This window comes from Taudactylus pleione, unplaced genomic scaffold (assembly GCF_031769625.1).
Source record: "Taudactylus pleione unplaced genomic scaffold, aTauple2 ptg000662l, whole genome shotgun sequence".
In the NCBI taxonomy this organism is placed as follows: Eukaryota; Metazoa; Chordata; class Amphibia; order Anura; family Myobatrachidae; genus Taudactylus; species Taudactylus pleione.
In genome coordinates, this window is record NW_028285064.1 from 2,949,786 (window position 1) to 2,971,649 (window position 21,864).

Below are 21,864 nucleotides of genomic sequence, written 5' to 3' on the forward strand. Positions count from 1 at the left end.
AATATGCCCGTCAACATGGTAGCATAATGACCAGCCACCCAGCTGGCCACACATTTAGCTTTAAATCAAAAGTATTAAAATGGTATTTGTAATATTCTCACAAAATTATGCTTTTTTTAGGGAGACAGTGGTGCTGATGTGTAGGGGGTGCAGGGGTGGAACTAGCAGTAGTGCACAGAGGCATGCAACAATAAAAGGGCCCTTTGCTGACAGCATTGCCAGCAGGCCAGCCAGGTATTATATAACTAGTCAGACTGACTCATTATAGTACACTGGTGGCCGCCACAACATGTGAAATAACAAAGAGGGCGGAGGATGCGGTCCCCTCCCCTCATCTCACACCCAGCTCCTCCTTCACCAGGGACGAAAACCAGGGAGGAGAGGAGCCATCCTGCCTGCCCCTACCAGCCAGCCCTCATACTCGCTTCTCCCACAACCACCGCTCTCAATCCTGGGCTGATGTGACAGTGTGCCATGGAAGGGCACGGAGCCAACAGACATCAGCGGTTGCTGATTAGATGATACTGTTTGCGTGCTGGGTTTTTATCTACATGGTCAGCCTGGCCATGGTAAAGAAGATGAATAGGTGGCATAGAGTGAATAAGGGGCACTACTGTGTGGCATAATGTGAATAAGGGGCGCTACTGTGTGGCATAATGTGAATAAGGGGAACTGCTGTGTGGCATAATTTGAATAAGGGGGACTACTCTGTGGTATAATGTGAAAAAGGGGCACTCAGTGTTCTCCCCAGGTTATTTTCTGCGGGCGCATCGCCCGGCTGAAACAGCCTACCGCCGGCCCCCACTGTGGAACGCTGGCCTCTGAAGTGACCGGAGGCTAAAGAAGCCTCTGATCGCTTCAGAGGCAAGCGTTCCCAGTGATGCAGTGCGCGGGTGACGATGTGAGGATCCTGTGCCGTAAGCCTGCTGGATCTACTTAGATCCAGTCAGAGCGAGGCAGCGGGAGTGGGAGCGCGAGCAGTGAGCAAGTAAAGGTAAGTTCTGCCCCGTGGTGCTGCACTCCCCTGTGACACTGCTGCCTGTCTTCTGTGCTGAGCTTGCCTGACTGTGTGTCTTCTCTAGAGGGCTCCCAGCTGCTCTGATCACATTCAGCCGGGCTAGAAGTCTCCAGCTCACCGCTATTTTCTGTTCCCGTCCTCTGGTTCCGCTGCTGTCATATGCTGGGCTTATTCCTGACAGGCTAGGCTTAGTGGTGCCCCTGGGGACTTGGTTTACTGGCCCCTGCTGCTGTCTCCTATGCATCTCACTGCCTCTGGGACCTTTAGACACTGCATAAGTGACACAAAGCATGGGGGCACTGCATAAGGGGCCAGCCTGGGGGCACTGCTTAAGGGGCCAGCCTTGGGGTACTGCATAAGGGACACTATTTAAGCCTGGGGCACTGCATAAGGGGCCAGTCTGGTGGCACTACATAGGGGCACTACTTAAGCCTGGGGGCACTGCATAAGGGCAAAGAAAAACTACAGGGGGCAATGCATAAAGGGGAAAACTACAGGGGGCAATGTATAAAGGGGAAAACTACAGGGGGCAATGCATAAAGGGGAAAACTACAGGGGGCAATGTATAAAGCGGAAAACTACAGGGGGCAATGTATAAAGGGGAAAACTACAGGGGGCACTGCATAAAGGGGAAAACTACAGGGGGCAATGTATAAAGGGGAAAACTACAGGGGGCAATGTATAAAGGGGAAAACTACAGGGGGCAATGTATAAAGGGGAAAACTACAGGGGGCACTGCATAAAGGGGAAAACTACAGGGGGCAATGTATAAAGGGGAAAACTACAGGGGGCAATGTATAAAGGGGAAAACTACAAGGGGCAATGCATAAAGGGGAAAACTACAGGGGGCAATGCATAAAGGGGAAAACTACAGGGGGCAATGTATAAAGCGGAAAACTACAGGGGGCAATGCATAAAGGGGAAAACTACAGGGGGCAATGTATAAAGGGGAAAACTACAGGGGGCAATGCATAATAGGCACTTTTGACTGAGAGCCAGTGGGGGAGCAGCCTGAGACATGTCGGCCTGGAATGGTAAGGGAGATACCCCTTTTCCCGGCGCGTGCATAATTGCAAAGGCCCCCACCCGACTACTTTTTTATGCCACCCGGCTTGAAAAAAATTCTGGGGAGAACACTGGGCACTGATGTGTGGCATAATGTGAATAAGGGGTACTACTGTGTGGCATAAATAAGCGGCACTATTATGTGGTGTAATGTGTATAAGAGGCACTACTGTGTGGCATAAGGTGAATGAGGGGTGCTACTGTGTGGCATGATGTGAACAAGGGGCACTAGTGTGTGGCATAACATAAATAAGAGGCACTACTGTGTGGCGTAATGTCAATTGTGGACACTACCGTGTTGACCTTTTGACCCTGTCAACCTTTCGTACCTGTCGACCTACATCCATGTCGTCCTTTTTGTGTGTCGACATTTTGTCTCGGCCGACCGACTGACTGACGACTATTTGGTGTCGACCTATACACTGTCGACCTTTTTATTGTCGATCTAATGAGCCACACCTGGGGAAATAACCTTCTCTCAGGTCATACTGTCCGGGAGCTGTACATCTCTTCCTGTCCCATAACTTTATTTCCCAGCCGTGCTCTGCAACAACTGACACCAGACATCTGCGCTCCTTCCTGCTAGCATTGTATAGGAGCCACCATGACAGTATAAATACTCTCTGTCTACTGTACTGTCACAGTGGTCATAAATTACTGACAGGAGGATGGAGTGCAGAGGACTCCTGTCAGAACACAGCCTGAAGCACTAAAGGGGAAGTCAGTCTAAGTAGGTGTAATGCAGGACAGTAAAACAGAAAAATCACAGGTCACTAGCCGGTTTCATTTAGTGTCCACAATATCATCACTAGTATTCAGGCCAGAATTACTAATCCGCAGATGCTCAGAAAGTATTCTGCCCTTTAATAAACAGGCCATTAAGTTTGTGGTCCTCCTGGTGAACCACTAGGACTAGTAAAGTGTACGTGTCTTTAATATTTGTGTCTCAGCGATATCATTGCTCCCTAGTAAGTTCATACATCGTATTCTCGTAACTATCACATAACGCCAACTTGCGGTGATCCCATAGGATGCACAATGATACCAGGTCGTAGATCATCCCATTCTTCTCACACCGGTCTGCAGAACTCATGTTGGTGCCTTAAAGATGGTATCAGTAGACAATATCCCCTTATCGTTAGCACCAAACACCATTATACTAATATTTAAAGCAATATAATAGTTGTAAAGTGGCAAATAGAAATGAAAGAAACATGATCTCACTTACATTTTAGAATCCAATTTGAGAAGAAATCCCAGGCGATCATATTCTGAAAAAGAAAAGAAGGGATTAATAATCTCCTAGGACAGATTTATCATTTTAGCCTAATGAGCAGGTGGCCCTACCGGGATTTATATCATACAGTGTAACCATATTCTGGACTGCACCACTTATCGCATTGGTGTATTCAGACTAGAGCCATCCCCTACACACACTGGATCTCATTCAGACCCGCTCACAAGCGCTGAGCGCTCGCAAGAGGGTCGATGTTTAGGCCCTGCGCGCGCGCGCAGCGGCCGCACTGCGCGTGCGCAAGCCCCGGAGCGAGAGAGAAATTCTCTCGCTCCGGAGCTCACTACAAAAGGGGCGGCTGTCGATGTTGATCGACAGCTTGCCCCGTTTTGTAGGCGTGGCGGGGGGGTGGTTTCACAAACGCCTGCCGTTTTGTGGGCGGCCGCACTGACATCAGCAGTGATGTCAGTGGGGAGCTTCCTGCTCGATCAGAGCAGGGAGCTCCCTGGGGTTTGTGGTTGCCGAGACCCAACCTTAGGGTCTCGTCGCAAGCCCCGATGGTCGCGATGGTCGCGACTATCAACCTGGTCGGTCGCTAAAGCTGTGGGTGGTAACCCACAGCTTAGCTAGCGACCAGGAGGCCGCACTTCAAAACCCAAGCGGCCGCCCACATTCAAAGCGACCGCTCGCATTTTGCGAGTGCTTCTGAATGAGGGCCACTGTGTGGCCTGGACCACCACTGCTTTGTGTCACAGGCCTCAGTGGTGTCGCTCGTTCCCAGCGGACTGCAAAAATGGCCGCCTCCGTTGTTGTCTATAGGTGACAGGACCACTTTAAAACATTAAGCAGGATTGTTAAAGGAAAACGGTAAAAAAAAAAAAAACAACCATGTATGTCTTTAAAGTCAATCTCCAATGGCTAGTGACACCTTTAACAATTAGAATATATGGTCAATATTAATTTGCATAGTGGATCTACTGGCATAAAACAGTAAATGGCACCAGATAATGGAAGAGCCAAATTAAAAAAAACAAAAACAAAAAGCACAATCATTTGTGGAATGAAATGCAGCATAATAGTAACTGGTTAGTACAACACAAGGCAATTTATGATAAGTGCACTTTAGAATATAAAGTTTAGACTTATAGTAAAACATGCTGAGGCCATTGCACCATATACTGCACAATTGAGTCGTACCAGTCCCTTTAAATGCCACACTCACAAAGTATGATGTTCAAATAATCTATTGGGATTTGCAAACGTTAAGAGAGAAGTTTATAAGACCCACAGTATGTGACAACAAAGCAGTCACGTTCCCCTACGCAGTCTGCTCATTAGTTATGTGCTTCTGGGAAAAATGGCTTCACTAATGTTTACACAGAGATAATATTACCCATCATTCATATAATGTACAGTCACAGGCAGACCAAGAATAGGCATATATTACAGAGAATGCCCAAAGCTCCAGGACCCCACGGCCTGAGACACTGTGGTAGGATAATAAGAAATATATACATTGTGAGGAGTTGCAAAAGTACCAACGCAACCAGCAATACCGTGGGAAGCGGGATCCGATACACAACGTCTGTTATTCGGGACCTCGGATCGACATCTACAAATCTAATAACTTATACAAGATAGATGTTTAAATATACCGTGGTGGGAAGTAATAAATGTCTGATGTATGTTTAGTTAGTGCAGAGATGGAAGTTATTCTACGTTCTCAGAGGTCATGTGTGGAGAACCACAATTCTCATAATCTACAGGGGACTGTAATATATACACATGGCAGCAAACATCTCAGATCTATAGATAAAGGCACGGAATACTGGTGAGTCAGGTTGTTGTGACATTTTTTTTACGTGAATCGAGTCTTGCGCAGGAACAGGTACCGCAGAGTCCAGTGATATAATCTTCAATATCTCCTTCTGCGTCATCATTCTGCTCAATGCTATTTATTCCGCTATGTATTTGCAAATGTGAATTTATAGTCTATGGATGGAGCCGAGACAGCAACAGTCAGTTCATTCTGCTGTATTATATAGTTGGGGTAGGACGGGGAACCCTGAAGTCCAAATTCCGCTGCCAAAATGTGCACATTTCTGCCACCAAATGAGGCGCATATTTGGTGGAACAATTGTGAAAATTTTGCCAATCGCTTCTCAGAATAATAATCATTACGAAATCAAGAAAACGGTGAAATAAAACAATGTAAACAATACTATAGGTCGGGATTAGAACTAATTAGTTAATGGCAGAAATTATAAATTATTGATGTTGCTAAATACTTCTTTGTAGATTGACCTCTTTTCCAGATGTGTGTATTACACTTATATTTAATACAAATTAAAGAGTGACAAGAGCCTCACATTACTCTGCAGGGCTGGAAGACCATACTTTCCTACTCTCCCAAATTGTTTGGGGGACTCCCGATTTTCGGGAACCCATTTACTTCACCAATAAAGTGGTTGGGGATGTAATGACATAATTTGGAGCAAATCATACCATACAGCCCTCCCCCCCCCCCCCCACTGCGCGATGCTGCGAAGCACTGCATTTTGCAGTCTGCATGGAATTCTGATGACGCAAGTCTTGGCAATCTCAATTTGACTTCCTATTGCCACCATTCCCTTCCTCATATCATGTGACTGCCCCTGTCCACACGTTGCATAGTCTCCTAAAAGTTGCCGGAGACTCCCAATATTTCGAGTAGTCCCCTGCTGCCCCGGATGAGTAGTTGGATCTCCCGCATTCCTGCCCAATTCCTAGGCTTCTCCCAGGGAAGAGTTATTTAAAGTAGACAAGTATGCCCCTGACACATGCAGCCCTGTCTCTCCTCTCCTGTTATACTCTGTGCTGCTGGGGCCCTGCTCCTTACACTATATAACTCTCAGGGTGTGGCTTCCTGCTGCCACCATCACCCTCATCACATCATGTCACATGCAGCCCTGTCCACACTAACACAGCACTCATCTCCTGATATACTCTGTGCTGCTGGGGAACCTGCTCCTTATACTATATAACTCCCAGTCTGTGGCTTCTTGCTGCCTCCATCACCCTCATCACATCATGTCATTGCCCCTGTCACATGCAGCCCTGTCCTCACTAACACATCACTCATGTCCTGATATACTCTGTGCTGCTGGGGACCCTGCTCCTTACACTATAAAGCTCCCAGTCTGTGGCTTCTTGCTGCCTCCATCACCTCTTCCCATCATGTCACTGCCCCTGTCACATGCAGCCCTGTCCTCACTAACACATCAATCATCTCCTGATATACTCTGTGCTGCTGGGGACCCTGCTCCTTACGCTATATAACTTCCAGTCTGTGGCTTCTTCCTGCCACCATCACCCTCATCACATTCCCTTAAATTGGAGATGGCTTCATACACACAGTTTAGTTGTGGACAATCAACATTTATAATCAGGCACCAGACCTGGGCATGTGATACAGCTGGATGATGTCTGCACCTGACTGCGTGCACACAGCCACAGCCGGCTCGATCAGTGCTCCACCGTCTGTAACTGCCCCACGGCGCACAAGTTAAGTGGCAGTAACAACTGATTTCCTTCTGACAGAGGTTTATACCCTAACGGCCCACGTGTCAACAAGGAGGCTATTATAGTTCACTTATGTTATTGACAATTGGGAAAGGATGCAGATAATTACAGAGTAGTCCAAATTTCTGTGAATTACAACAGATTCATGCTAGGTGCCAAAGGAAACACTAGTACAGACAGTACAGTAAAGTGACGTTTTCTCCAGGACCAGACAAATAGTTGTTACAGTAGCCCCCCTACCCATCCGTATGACAAATCCAAATTATTGTATAGTTTTACACTCCTGGCACCTGTGGGTCCAGCTGATCTGGCTTCTGAAGCACAAGCAGAATAGTCTTCAGTCAAATTGAATGGGTTTGTCATTTATTCCAGGTTATGGACAAGCCAACACAATGAATACCAGACAATACATGGACATGTTAACAGCAGCTTCTTGGATTAATTGCATTTTGAACAATACCTCTTTTCCACCAAAAACCCAGGTCCGACCCATTAATACCCCTTTTACACCGGAGCTAAAACCCGGGTTTTTGAAGGGTTAACCCGGGCAGCTCCCTGGTGTAAAAGGGGAGAGGGTTGGATCGCCGGGTCGAGTGACCTGGCAATCCAACCCAGGTAACTAGCAGGGTTTAACACGGGCGTAGCCCGTGAAACCCTGCTATGGGAACAGCGCACTCTGGGTCACGAAGACCTGGAGTGCGCTGCTAGCCGGCCGATTGGTCCGGCTTCAGTGGCGCTTGGAGATGACGTCATCTCCAAGCGTCCACTTTCACTCCGCAAAAGCCGGGTCTAGTGTTCCCTCTAGCTCCGGCGGGAGGCAGGGCGCCGGAGCTAGAGAGGGCATGCGACCGAGAAGGGGGCGTGGTCATCGGAAAAGGGGGCGTGTCTATAAGACGCGTCCACTTTTCGTCACTCTTGGGGGCGTGCCCGGCACTTACGGACACGCCGGGCAGCCCCCAAGCCCTGCAGACAGGGAGAATAGATGCCGGGCACATGCGCCCGGCGTCTATTCTCCGGCGGTGACCGGGTCACCGCATGTTTCTCTACCCGCGGGACACTGCGTCCCGCGGGTGAGAACGGCTCCCGCAGGCTGTGAGGGCAGGGCGCTTTTTGCCCTCCTCCTGGAGGGCAGGGTGCTTTTTGCCCTCCAGAAGGAGGGCAGGGCGCCGCGCCCCGCTAAAACAGCCTAGCGGGAACGCTACGGGTCTATGCAGACCCGACTGCGGTGTGAGCGACGCTGACTCGGGAATAACCCGAGTCAGCGCCGGCAAAATTCCGGGTCTGATCCAGATAGGAACTTTGTTCCAACTCCGGGTCAGACCCGGAATTTAGGTGTAAAAGGGGTATTACACTGCACCTTCGATCTGGGTTACTCCCAGGTCAGCCCTGTTCACACTGAACTCAGGTCTGCCCTGCTAAACCTGTGAGGTCATAAAAAGTGGGAGGTGAATGCCCCACAACCACCAATCAGCTCATTTTAGGCATGACCCAGGTCAGATAACCCAGGTTGCACCGTTTACAATGCACCATTACCCGGGTCCATCCTGGGTCCAACTCTGCTAGGTACCTGGGTTGGATTGCTGGGTCACTTGACCTGGGTTATTTTTCAGGGACCCTTTTACACTGAGCTGCGACCCGGGTAGACCCAGCAAAAACCCAGGTTTTTGCTCTGGTGTAAAAGGGGTATAAGTTGGATGCAATGTAACAGAGCTACCGGATCAGTGCATTTCTCTTTCACCAGATTCACAGTTATGATATTACCATGGCTCCAAGGTTGCAGAAGCAAATAAAGACCTTATGATAGGTTCTGTGTGTCTCCTGCTTTGGAATGAAGATAGTGATCTTCAGTAATTCTTGGCTTATGACCAAACTCTGTTTATGGACGGACACCTGTGCACCCTAGCACCAGGCACACTACAACATACAGAACACTGATACCTCTGCCAAGATCATGGATCCGTAGACTTCCCAGAGTTTGGTGTTCAGAGACCACTGGGATCGGCCATGCTGCACAACTGTTCCACAATCGGATCGGAGAGCAATTGGCTACACACATGGATTATTATCACTATTCTAGTGACTTGGCTGAGAATGAGTGATAGAACTGGAACATAATGAAGGCTTGTTTGCTCACAAATCAAGGTTAAATGATGACCTCACATGTAGCCGGGAGGAATGTTAGCAAGAGGACCAATCACAAGCTGCCGCCATTTTAAGTTGGCTAACAAAATTAATTTGCAAGTCTGTACTACATTGTATGCCACCTGCTGTAACAATTATTTATTAACAGTTTATTATATAACACATATTCTGCATCGTTTTGCATTCACATCAGTACCTGCCCAGTGGAGCTTACAATCTTTATTCCCTAGCACATGGACACACACACATATACAGTACACTAGGGCAATTTTTTTTTTTTGAAAGCCAGCCAAGCTACCAGTATGTTTTTGGATTGTGGGAGGAAACTGGAATACCCAGAGGATAGCCACGCATGCACTGTGAGAACATACAAACTACACACATACAGGGCCTTGGTAGGAATCAAACCCAAGACCTCAGTGCTAATCATTGCACCACTGTGCTGTCCCAATCAGCCAAAAGCTACAAGATAAATCTGAGAATGGCTTTTCTCCGGCAACCAGGGGAAATAAAATGTGTCAGACCATTCAGTCCTGTATTTAGTATACATCAATAGTCTATAGCAGGTTCCCAAATTCCATCATTACAGTCTAGTTTTTAAGGATATGCATGCTTGAGTCCAGATGGTTAAATCAAATTTACTGAGGTATTAATTAAGTCACCTGTGCTCACGCATAGATGTCCTTAAAACCTGGACTGTATTGGCGTTTGGGAACCTCTGGTCTAGACATGTATGACATAACTCTAAGACAGGGGTGGGGAACCTTTTTTCTGCCGAGGGCCATTTTGATATATATAACATTATTCGCAAGACTGGTGCAGGCTACGTCCCCTACATGTGATGTCACACAGGGCGGGGCCACAATCACCTCTGCCAAGATCATGGATCTGCATCCTGAGGATGCTCTGGGTAGCTGTAAGCACAGCGGTGTGACCATCTGAAGCATCCAGGTGGCACTGCTGCATAGATTCTGGCTGCAGGGTGACATTCTAGGCACCCTGCTAGCCAGATGAGGCTAGCAGATAAAAGCTCAGAGGGCCAGACCAAATGATTCCGGGGCCTTATACGGTCCCCGGGCCTGAGGTTCCCCATCTCTGCTCTAAGAGGACAATTCCCCAAAAACATGTAAATAAAGCTAAACGAGCTTACACGCCCCTCCCCAGTCGACTACACAGTTATCCCAGTTTACACAGGAGTTATTGCTGGTTTAGAAAGTCAAACATGCCAGCAATTACTGTAGTTTAATTTCCGCAGGGTGGAAATGTCTATGACACTATAGATGCATTCCCGTGCCTTTATTAAGCTAAAGGTTACAGAGTGACTCATAGGAGCGTCATTGTTATCTGAACTAACTCGATTAGTGCAAACTTGTAGAGAGGCCTCCAGTTTACAAAGCTGAAGAACAAATGGCACAGAATGTGATAATTTTATATATAACAAAGCTGTAGTTTTGGAGCTTTAGAAATGAAAACACATCTATGGTTCGGGAAAGCACCAGGGACAAGACAAACACCATAGGTAAATATAATGTCCTGCAATATGTCTCTCCGCTCATACCGAATTCTGCATCTCATACGTCAACCAAATGGTTCCAAAAGCTGGGAGAGGAACTTAGGGCCTGATTCAGACCCACTCGCGAGCGGCTGTCCGCTCGCAAGTGGGTCGATGTTCTGGACTGAGCATGCGCACGACGGAGGGAGCTCCGTCGTGCGCATGCGCCAGACGCGACGAGCGAAGGAAAGTCCTTCGCTCGTTGTGTCCGATCAAAGGGGGCGTGCTGTCAATGTTGATTGACAGCACGCCCCCTTTGGTAGGCGTGCCGGGGGCGTGCCTCCCTGCCGGGGGCGTTCCCACGGGAACGCCTCCCGTCAGAAGCCGGCCCCACTGACATCACTAGTGATGTCAGTGGGAGTGATTTTGGCTCTGATAGAGCCAAAATCACTCCGGGGCTTGCGGTTGAAAACCTCAACCGCAGGCTCCGGCTCGCAGTTTCGATGGTCGCGATGGTCACGACCATCGCGGCCATCAAAATGCACGCACGTATAGCCTGTGGGTGGTGACCCACAGCTATACGAGCGTCCAGGAGGACGCTCCATTTTCATGGAGACCGGCCCTCATTCAGAGCGTGCGCTCTGCTCAGAGCGTACGGCTCTGAATGAGGGCCTTAAATAGGAAACACAATGACACTGGGGATATATGTTTGTATTTTGTCACAAAGCCTCACATAGGGGCATATTCAATTGGCTGCGGGAATAGTAAAAAACCCATACCTGCGAGGTTTTTTCTGCAGGTGCGGGATTTTTGCTATTCAAATAGGTGCATTTTTTTATTCTTTTTTTATGTGCCGGGAGTTTTTACTTCACGCACCTCCAGAGCAAGTGTGCTTTTCCCTAAAATCGGTAATTTTAGGAAAAATCACCGGGACTTGCTTTGGCACCCCGGCGGTATCCCCCCCATAGGACTAATTTAGCAATTGGAAATTACCAATTATCTTAATTAGTCCTTAATTACTTACCTTCCAAAGCGGTGTCTTCTTCATCTAGCGTTGAAAGCCGGCTCTTCTGCAGCAGGGTGAGTATGTCAGTGTGTGAGTGTTTATTACTGTTTGTAAGTGTGTATGAGTGTGTGTGTGTGACCCCCGGTTTGTGTGGCCCCCCCAGTGTCTGTGTGGCCACCCCAGAATGGGCGCTGGGAGAACTACATCAGGTTTTTTACCTGGCTAAACCTCGCACCCAATTGAATATGCCCCATAGAGGCCCATTTATCATTGTATATTTGAGGTATAATCCTCGAACATACCCGTTTTCAGGGGTTAACCGAAAATATTTATTATCCCCCCGATGTATGAAGGAGGGACCTTAAAACTCCCATAAAACATCTATAACACAGACTTTTTTTGCATTCACTCCATTCACTGCCCAGGAAAGCCAATCACTGTGCCGCCCCATATCTGATACCACCTGTCGCGATCGCAACGGCGTCTTTGTACTTGGACTCTGTGTAACGCCTGCTCCGCAGGAGTTTTCTGAACTTTTCACGTAACGTATGCGCAGTGACAAGTAATCGATTGACTACGTGAGCATCGGCCATGCGTTTGAATTGCGTGCGCTTCCGAATCAGGCCCTTAGATGCAGAATACAAATCTCAACAAGACGGTACTGGTGCATAATTAGTGCTACTGCCTTCCCCCACGTGTGCAATGCAGAGGTCACCTGCCGCACTCCCTAATACTAGGAAATTCCTGTGCTCCTGATCATTTGGTACACTGTCATACCGATGATAACAGGGGATACAGCCTTTCATATCTTGCACCACAACAAATACCCTCTAAGAAATTAGAAGTCCCTTCTAAGACACCTGATAAATACATCTAGTGGCACTGATCCCCAGCTTTCTTTCTTATTAGAGAATAAGCCCTCAAAAGTAATCAAAGTCATGTCTGCAGGACATCTTACATTATCTGTCCAGGGCTGGGCAACCACTTGCAGAGCTACATGCTTCAACCGGATCAGATATCACAATACAGAATGTCATAACACCCATCTGATAACTTCATAGTCTGCCCAATGTTATAAGACCAATGGGGGGGAGCTGTACATGCACCATACAATGGACACATAGAGGTGATAGATACACACACAAGCCACAAGTCCCCTGCCTACCTCAGTTCTCCAAAGGCCTAGTTTTACATTACTCAACTGACCTTCTTGCGAATGTCCATCCCGAATTACTCTGACCTAATGGGTTATGTCTTCACGTTCGTGGACAACAACAAATTTCTATATTAGCAAAAGAACCAGTTTTTCCTGAAGTTCATTTAATCCCAAAGGGTCACATGAATTAAAGGGTAAATTATTATTAGGTGTTGGGTACGGGGTGCCCGAAACCAGCATCCATTCAGAGTTAGGATACTGACACCTGCAAGTAAGTGTCCTAACCCTACCCCTAAATCTACCCCTCGCTTCCCGCAGCCTATACCTAACCTTCCCCCTTCGTAGCCTAACCTTAACCACTAACCCTAACCCCCAAATACTTACCGTCGGAATGCCAGTGGTCGGGATTCTGGCGCCGGGATTCTGACAGCTGGGATATAAACTACATCCCTTATTATTATTATTCTTTATTTATATGGCGCCACAAGGGTTCTGCAGCGCCTAGCAAAGCACATAAACAATTCAGTAGAACAAGAGAACAGTGACTTACAGTACAAGACAATGCAGGACAAGTACATGGTATATAAACATTGCTGCATCAGTGGTCATAACACTCAAATAATTAGTACCAGGGGCGTATCTATAATGGGTGCAGGGTGTTGGGTCCAGGAGGGCCCTGCACCGCACACCCTGCACCCATAATATTACTTACCTCTCCCGAAACCCACGTTGGTGCGGGGTTCCGGCGCTGTAAAACGACTGGAAAATGGCCGCGGCAGCCATTTTCCCCGGTGCCCTGTGCATACAATATAGACTCTGGGCACACTCTAGTACCCAGAGTCTATAACTCCGGCGCTGGCCGCGCACAGCTCAGTATGCTGCAAGCCACCGGGCGGAGAGGAGGGCGCCCGTGTCGGAGACTGCACACGGGCACCCTCCTCTCTAGAAACGCCCCTGATTAGTACGGTGGTAGAAGTCAAGGGTGGGGGTAGACAGAGTTGGGAGACACAGATGGAGTAGACAGTGAGCATGAGACAGAGTGCTAGGATGCCACCGTAATCTCTGCACCTATTCGCCATTTACGGTACTCTCTGCATCGCTGATTTTCCTGCAATGCTTAATAGGGTGCGTGGAAAATAGATAGAAGCGATGCACTGTACTGGAGCGGCACATCGTCCCTAATTAAATCAGCCCCCAAGTTAGTGAATAATGATGGCCACTCTCATGCATTAGGGGTCAGTTGCACAGCAGTTTTAGTAACAGAGGGCCTGATTCAGACCCGGTCGCAAGCGCTAAGTGCTCGCAACTGGGTCGATGTTTGCCCACTGGGCATGCGCACAACGGAGCCGGCTCCGGGTCTCGCACCAAAGGGGGTGAGCTGTCGATGGTGAGTGACAGCTTGCCCCGTTTGGTAGGCATGGCCGGGGGGTGGCATCACAAACGGAGGCGTTCCCAAGCGAACGCCTGCCGTTTGTGAGCGGCCCCACTGACATCACCAGTGATGTCAGTGGGAGAGCTTCCGGCTCTATTAGAGCCGAAAGCTCTCTGGAGCTTGTGGCCACGAGACCCTACCACATGGGTCTCGTTGCAAGTTAGATGGTCGCGATGGTCTTGACCATAGCGACCATCAACCTGGCTGCTCGCTATAGCTGTGGGTGGTCACCCACAGCTATGCGAGCGGCCAGGAGGCCACTCCCCCCCCCAAAAAACGCCCTGAATCAGAGCGTCCGTCTCTGAATCAGGCCCAGAGATGAGTATTTTCAGAAGCACATTGCTGTGTTTTATCTCTGGAAGTAACACTTGCCATTAGCAAACACAAAGCCACACTTTGGGCTCTTCATCCGTGAAATGCTGCCATTAAATTCGGACACTCTGAACTCTTAGGAATTGAGGGTCTGTGTAAGTCATACATATATATATATATATATATATATATATATATTTAAACTATGAATTTCAATACCAGCATTGATTTGCTAAAAAGAGTTTGTTCCCCCAGGCTGATAGTTATCTGACATCATCTCTCTGATCTATGTTACGATCAAAGCAAGTGGCGTTCCCAATGATCAGTACCCAAGAGCAATACAGTGAGTACAGTGTCCGTATCATGTCAGTGCAACACGTGTGACTATTAGCGGATACATGTTTGTCGGCAGCGGTTACTACTGTGACACAATGAGATGTAACTCACTATGTGTTTATTCATTTCTACACAATGCTTTGCATTCTTTCAACTTTAAGTATTAAAATTTGTATTATTTATGTTCCAAAATAAAGGCACGTACCCCCAGGCAATATTAAGCACTGCTAGCGCTACCATACTCACTGGCATTTTATCATGTTGCTGCCTATAACACACTTTGCTCAATAAACTCCATAAACAACCACAGCTTTACCGGAATGTATCTTATCTAGAAGTGTGGAACAAACTGAAACATGTGTCAAAACAGAAGAAAAGTGTAAGGCCAGTTTCACATTTGCCGGTTTTGGCCGGCCAGGCATGAATCGGGCAGTAGCCATCCAGGTTTTTCCAGGCACTGTGGGCTTGATTCAGAGACGGACGCTCTGAACGAGCGCTTGCTCTGAATCAGTTTTTTTGGAATGGCCTCCTGGCCGCTCGCATAGCTGTGGGTGACCACCCACAGCTATAGCGAGCGGTCAGGATGATGGTCGCGATGGTCAAGACCATCGTGACCATCGGGCTTGCGACAAGGCCTTTGTGGTAGGGTCTTGCGGCCGCAAGCCCCAGAGACCTTCCGGCTCTAATAGAGCCGGAAGCTCTCTTACTGACATCACTGGTGATGTCAGTGGTGTCGCCCACAAACGGCAGGCGTTCGCTTGGGAACGCCTCCGTTTGTGAAGCCACTCCCCCGCCACGCACGCCTACAAAACGGGGCGAGCTGTCGATCAACATCGACAGCCGCCCCTTTTGTAGTGAGCCACGGAGCGAGTGCTTTTTGCGCTCGCACTGGGGCTCGCGCGTGCGTACTGGGCCACCATCGATCCACTTGCGAGCGCTATGCGCTTGCGAGCGGGTCTGAATCAGGCCCTGTGTGCCTTTCACAAGAAGCGGCTTTGAGCCGCTTTGTATATTTATTTATTTTTTAAACCAATTGGGCATGCGCATCAGCAGCTGATGCACAAGCCCGGCCGGCAGAAGCCAGTGTGTGCGACAGGAAACATTGTTTCCTTTACACGACTGGCGTGCAGGGACGGCACGGACACTGCACGGCAGCCGGCCTGCACAGTAGATATTCCCGGCTGTAACACGGCGACCGTGCCGTGGCTGTGCCGTGTGAAAAGACCCAGCTGATTCCCTGCATTACTATATTTCACACCCGGCTAAAAAACGGGCGCGCCAAAATCGGCAAATGTGAAATAGCCCTAATGCTGCATACACACGGTCAGATTGTCTTTCACATCTGAATGATAACGATTTTAAATATCATTCAATCGTTCATATCTGAAAGAAAATCTGACATGTGAGCCTGCAACGATGAACGATGCGCGTTCCCGCTTGTCAGATAACGATATCTGACACCTGATGTGTTTGCTGTCAGATTTGAACGATTCCATACATTTTAATGCAGTCTGAAATCGTTCAATCGTTCATTTGACATATCTGACCATGTGTATGCTCCATAAGATTTATTTTTATTTTTTACCAGTTGGATGAAAGAGATATACATAAATTAAAGTGTCTAATAATATTTAAGTATATAATAATATATAAATATAAATAGGTTACTCGACAGACTTGCAGGCAGGGACAAGCGATTATCTGGTAATAAAATACGTTGTTGAAGTTCAGATTCCAGCCAGAGGCGTATCTATAATGGGTGCAGGGTGTGCGGTGCACATGGGCCCCTGGGTGCAGGAGGGCCCGCACCACACGCCCTGCTCCCATATTATCTAAAAATTACCTCTCCAAGGTCCCGCGTCGGGTGTCTCAACGCTGCTCAAAATGCCGAAAAATTACCGTGCAGCCATTTTTACAGCGTTTAGCACCTGCGCAGTGAGGAAATGGATGGGAAAATGGCGGCTGCGTCATTTCTCCGGTGATCTGCACATGCGCAGTAGACTCTGGGCATTAGATGCTGCGGTGGCCGGCCAGCCCCGGCAGTCGGTTGCCGGGGAGAGCGGAGGGGGCCCCGGACGGGGAATGCACACGGGCCCCCTCCTCTCTTAAGACGCCCCTGATTCCAGCGCATTCAATTTTCTCTGGAGTGCTAATCCATTCAGATAATAACCTACGCTGGCCTTCAGAAAAGAATCAGACTACAGGAACATGACATTAAGAATTTAGATAACAGCCTTTAAATATTAATTTGTAATGTAAAATGATAGGAAAAAAACATTGCTTGCTAATGCAATCGCAGCTGCATTCTCTCACGGATCGCAGTTACTAAAAGGAGATCGCAATAGCTTATTTATGCCATGAACGGTACGCCACATTTGCACTTTTCTAACACACAGGGGCGTCGGAACGATTTTATGTTGGGGGAGGCAATATAAAATCATTCAGACCACCGCCACTCTCTACCCTCTCCCCCTCCCCTCCAACTTACCTGTTGCTGGGAGCATAGGCCACCAGAGCACCATGGAGCAGCAGGAGGCAGGGACTGGAATGTCGGCCATGTATGGTAAAAGGCTGTGCATTGTAGCAATGGGCTGCACAGCCCCTGCACTGCACAGAGGAGCTGTAATGTAACTTAAAGACCGCACATTACACCTTCTCTACATCCGTACAGTGCAGCCTACTGCTATAATGCACAGCCCCTAGCCGACCGCGGCCGCCACTCACTGGCACCTTGTTTGGTGGTGGAGCAAGCCGCCCCCTCGCTCCCCAGTTCCAACGCCTATGTAACCACCCCCACCATTACCACCCCCAAACGCTGACTACCTGTCACTCACTTTGTGAGTGGTTCCTCTGTACTTGGATAATCGCAATGTAATGGCTGTGCATGCGCAATGCGGCTTACATGCTTGCACAATGGCAAACAACCGCTCGATCTGTGCAAATATCGGCTCTTTCTTTTCTGTCTTATTTCTTGTTTGTTAAAAAACTAAAAAAAAACAACAACCAATATATAGGTTTTTAAACACAATTTCTGGGAACCCAGTGAATGGAGATTAATTAGACAAGTCTCTTTGGTACGCTAGTTTTGTGCAACTCAGACACAGAAGCGACAGTCGATCATTTGTTTTTAGTGTTAAGAAAAGGTGTTGCTATTTTTGTTTCAGAATATGGAGCCAATGAGATGGACTGAGATAACATGGGACCCTGAAGACATAGGGGGCGCCTTAACATAGGGGGCGCCTTCAATGGTGAATAAGGGGCTAGTAACGTTGCAAATAATGACCTACTACCAATATCTGATTCATTTGCCTAATTACCCTGTAGCACAGACTGTGAGATTGTACTGTATGCGCTAATGCTGACATGTAACTGAAGCATCGTGGACCCATCGATGCATGAGATAGGAAACTGCCAGTTGGATTATCTATCCACTGATGATGCCATCTGGATACGTGATAACATCAATATTCCAACTAAGACTCTTGATCTGACATCTGCCTGTGGCAGGTAATCTGCACTGATCATTCATATATTTCGGTGGCAACATGTTACTGAACTAAATGAGTAACTTGAGATAAGTGTTTTCAAATTTTGCCTATGCAGCATGTATCTCATTCCAGGGTAGAGTGGTCTTTCTTTGAGCTACATCACTATAGGATACTAAGAGGTGTGAGTGACAGTACAGAAGTCTCAGTGATGTACTTGCAGTCTCCTAGTTAACATAAATACTCAGTAGCAGAGATGCTTGAACTGGACGGAATATCTAAAATGTTTGATCGACTGAGAGAGCTGAACAGGTCCTACCATGTTCGGGCCGATCCTGCCACGATCAAACCTTTTTCGGCACATGCACAACCGGCTCAATTACTGTCAAGATGAAGTTATCCCATTGTTAATGTTTCTTTCGGCAAATGGCTAAACTTGAATGCGAATGGCACACTCTGCACACAGTTCATATTTTTTTTGCTTGTTTCTATGCAAACTACACCAAGATTAGCCCCCTTGCCAATCAAAGTGGGCGGTCCTGACACACCCCTGTCTCTTCCTTTATAAAGGGGCCCTGTACTTTGCGGGTCCTCTCTAATGATTGTCCAAGTCCCTCTGTGGTGGCTAGCCACACCCCTTTAGCTTGGGCACCTAACGCTGCATTCCCTGCTGGGACCTTCATGCCCTAATCCGAAACTATCTGAGAAGTGGAAAAAAATGCTGATACTCTAGGGTGCCGCATTTCAAAAAAGTTTGGGAACCACTGGGTTAGAGTATTGCCGAGTACAGAGAGTGTGGGGAGTGACTCAACCTGACTACAGGGACGCTGCCATGGTTGTTGTGACCAAAATATCAAGAATTATAAATCATTAGATGAGTGATTCCATTACAGACAGACACACGTCTACACAGCGAACGCCTCTGATCTAAAAGCGTTTTCTGTTTCACTAAATGAATTGACAGCATTGAAAGCTTTATTTCCCTGGAGAATTCTATGATCTAAACTGAACAGTCATATGTTCCTCATTGCTGTGCGCTTCCTAATGATAAATGCCAGACACACAGGGCCTGATTCAGAGCCGGACGCTATTTGCGAACGGTCGTTCTGAAAAACGGGCTGGCTATTTAAATGAAGTGCTCGCTCTTTGCGGTCTGTTGACGCCTCTAAGTCTGAACAAGCGAACAAAACCTGCGGCCGCTATTTTGATAAAAACGCCCCCTGGCTGCTCGCATCCTACGTCATCTCCGCTATTTATTTGATTAATCGAGTACATCGAAAGGCGTCTGAACTGCTCGCAGTGCTTGTGGTTGGATTTTCCTACCGCAATCATGCGAACAGTTCAGGCTAAGAAACAACCAAGTGACGTGGTCGATGATGCTGCTTTGTTAATTATGCACACCCTTAAAACGCCCGTTTTGACCGTTTGGCACGCCTGCGTTCAGATCTCCACTCCCCGTTTTCAAGCACCTTCCCCTGTTACCACCCACAAACGCCTCATTCTGTCACTCAAATTATCAGGCATTCGCTATTTTGCGAGCACATGAGTTTCGACCGCACTGACTGGTTCGCGCATGCGTATTACGAGCCGTACGCATGCGCAGTTGTACGCACATCGCTCAGAGTGAACGAATGAATAAGGCCCACAGGCCTCCCTTCATATACAGGGCACTTCATCCGCTAAACTGATAATTATACAGGGACAATCCACTGGGATGTACTGTAGTGAAGAGTTTGGGCCTTTAATTTTTTTTTTTCATAGATGTCAATTTACACCATCTATATTTTCCAGTATCCCATGAGTTCCAGTCTATAGGTCGACATTTAGAATGTCAACATGTTCTGAATGTCGGCAGAAAAATGTTGACAAACACAATTGAAGTAAAATTTTGGCTGCAGTTAGTTTTAGACTGTAATTAAGGTTAGGGCTAGGCTGCAATTAAGTTTAGGCTATAGTTAGAGTTAGGGCTAGGCTGCATTTAGGTTTAGGTTGCAGTTATGGTTAGGGCTAGGCTGCAATTATGGTTAGACTGCAATTAGGTTTAGGCTGTAGTTAGGGTAAGGGCTAGGCTGCAATTACAGTTAGGGTTAGACTGCAATTAGGTTTAGGCTGTAGTTAGGGTTAGGTTGCAATTTGGGTTAGGCTGCAATTAGGTTTAGGCTGTAGTTAGGGTTAGGCTGCATTAGATTTAGGCTGTAGGTAGGGTTAGGGCTAGGCTGCAATTAGGGTTAGGTTGCAATTAGGTTTAGGCTGTAGTTAGGGTTAGGGCTATGCTGCAATTAGGGTTAGGCTGTAATTAGGTTTATGTTGTAGTTAGGGTTAGGGCTAGGCTGCAAATACGGTTAGGGTTAGACTGCAATGAGGTGTAGGCTGTAGTTAGGGTCAGGCTGCATTAGGTTTAGGCTGTAGGTAGGTTTAAGCTGTAGTTAACAGTTAGGCTGTAATTAGGTTTAGGCTGTAGTTAGGGTTAGGGCTAGGCTGCAATTAGGATTAGACTGTAATTAGGTTTAGGCTGTAGTTAGGGTTAGGAATAGGCTGCAATTACAGTTAGGGTTACTTTTAGGCTAAAATAGTATTGTCGACATTCAGAAAATATTGACATTGTGGATGTCGACATGTCATCTGTCAACATTCTGAATATGTAGACATGCTGATTATTGACATTCTAAACACGTCGACATTATGGTATCAACATAATGAATGTCAACATTCTGTATGTCGTCATGTCATATAAACCTATTTAAACTTAACTCGCTCCTACACATAACTGAAAAGCACATGAACGCCTGCAGAAAACCTCTGATTTGCAGATAGGGTTACAAGCTGGCTCACACAATATAAAACTTTACACATAAAAATAGCAGAACCTCATGGTTTCTAGACATAAGCCAGAAAGGGAAATCCAATCTCAGAAGTAACTTTGTCATTGATTTGCTGGAGCGGGGTGGGGAGGGGGGGGGGGGGAGTTGAGTATTATCAAGTAGATCTCTCCTTCAGTATAACTAGGTAAATACCATAAAAACTATTACACTATGTGATTATATTATAGCAGTATGAACTTCTCATCTCTGTATGGTATTTTCTTTGCTTAGTCTACTATGTAATACTCACAATAAAGATGATTTACAGACAGACAGATTTATGGATTGATTCACAAATTGATATATTTCTTCTGCATGTAAATATTCAAGTAACCTGAATATTTTGCTTAGTTTTCGGCATTTTCCATCCATCACTTATACCTCTCTCTACGGTATATCCTTCAGAACTCGCCCATCACTGCTTCCGTTTCAGATTAAAATAACGATACAGTGGTAACGAGGTTGTTCATAAAAAAGAGAAGCTAAGTAGTTGCTTTTTCCCTTTTAAATCCTTATGAAGCACACTAGCGGCCTCATTTCGGGTTTTATGGCGTAAATCTACGAGTTTCCCTACTGCGCATGCACACCAAAATGCGTCCATATAATAATTTGTGCCCTTCTTAGACACACAGCACCTTATGCCTGGAGAGGCGGAACAGGGATGGGTAAGCTTTAGTTGATTATGATAAGGGCATGCACTGGCAAGAGTAGATCGCCTCCTGGAGATGGGACCTAATGAGACTTGAACACATCCCCAGATACGC

At 47.2% G+C, this 21,864-nt stretch overlaps 1 protein-coding gene across 6 annotated transcripts in view; it reads right to left on the reverse strand.

Moving 5' to 3' along the window:
• The window catches only part of ST3GAL3 (ST3 beta-galactoside alpha-2,3-sialyltransferase 3), a 494,104-nt gene that overhangs the window by 210,786 nt on the left and 261,454 nt on the right, over nt 1-21,864 (reverse strand). For all 6 annotated transcript variants that reach the window (XM_088455666.1, XM_088455665.1, XM_088455668.1 and 3 more), the window contains one exon: nt 3,312-3,354. In XM_088455666.1, the coding sequence (XP_088311792.1) occupies nt 3,312-3,354 (43 nt within the window). The remainder of the gene's footprint in view (nt 1-3,311; nt 3,355-21,864) is intronic.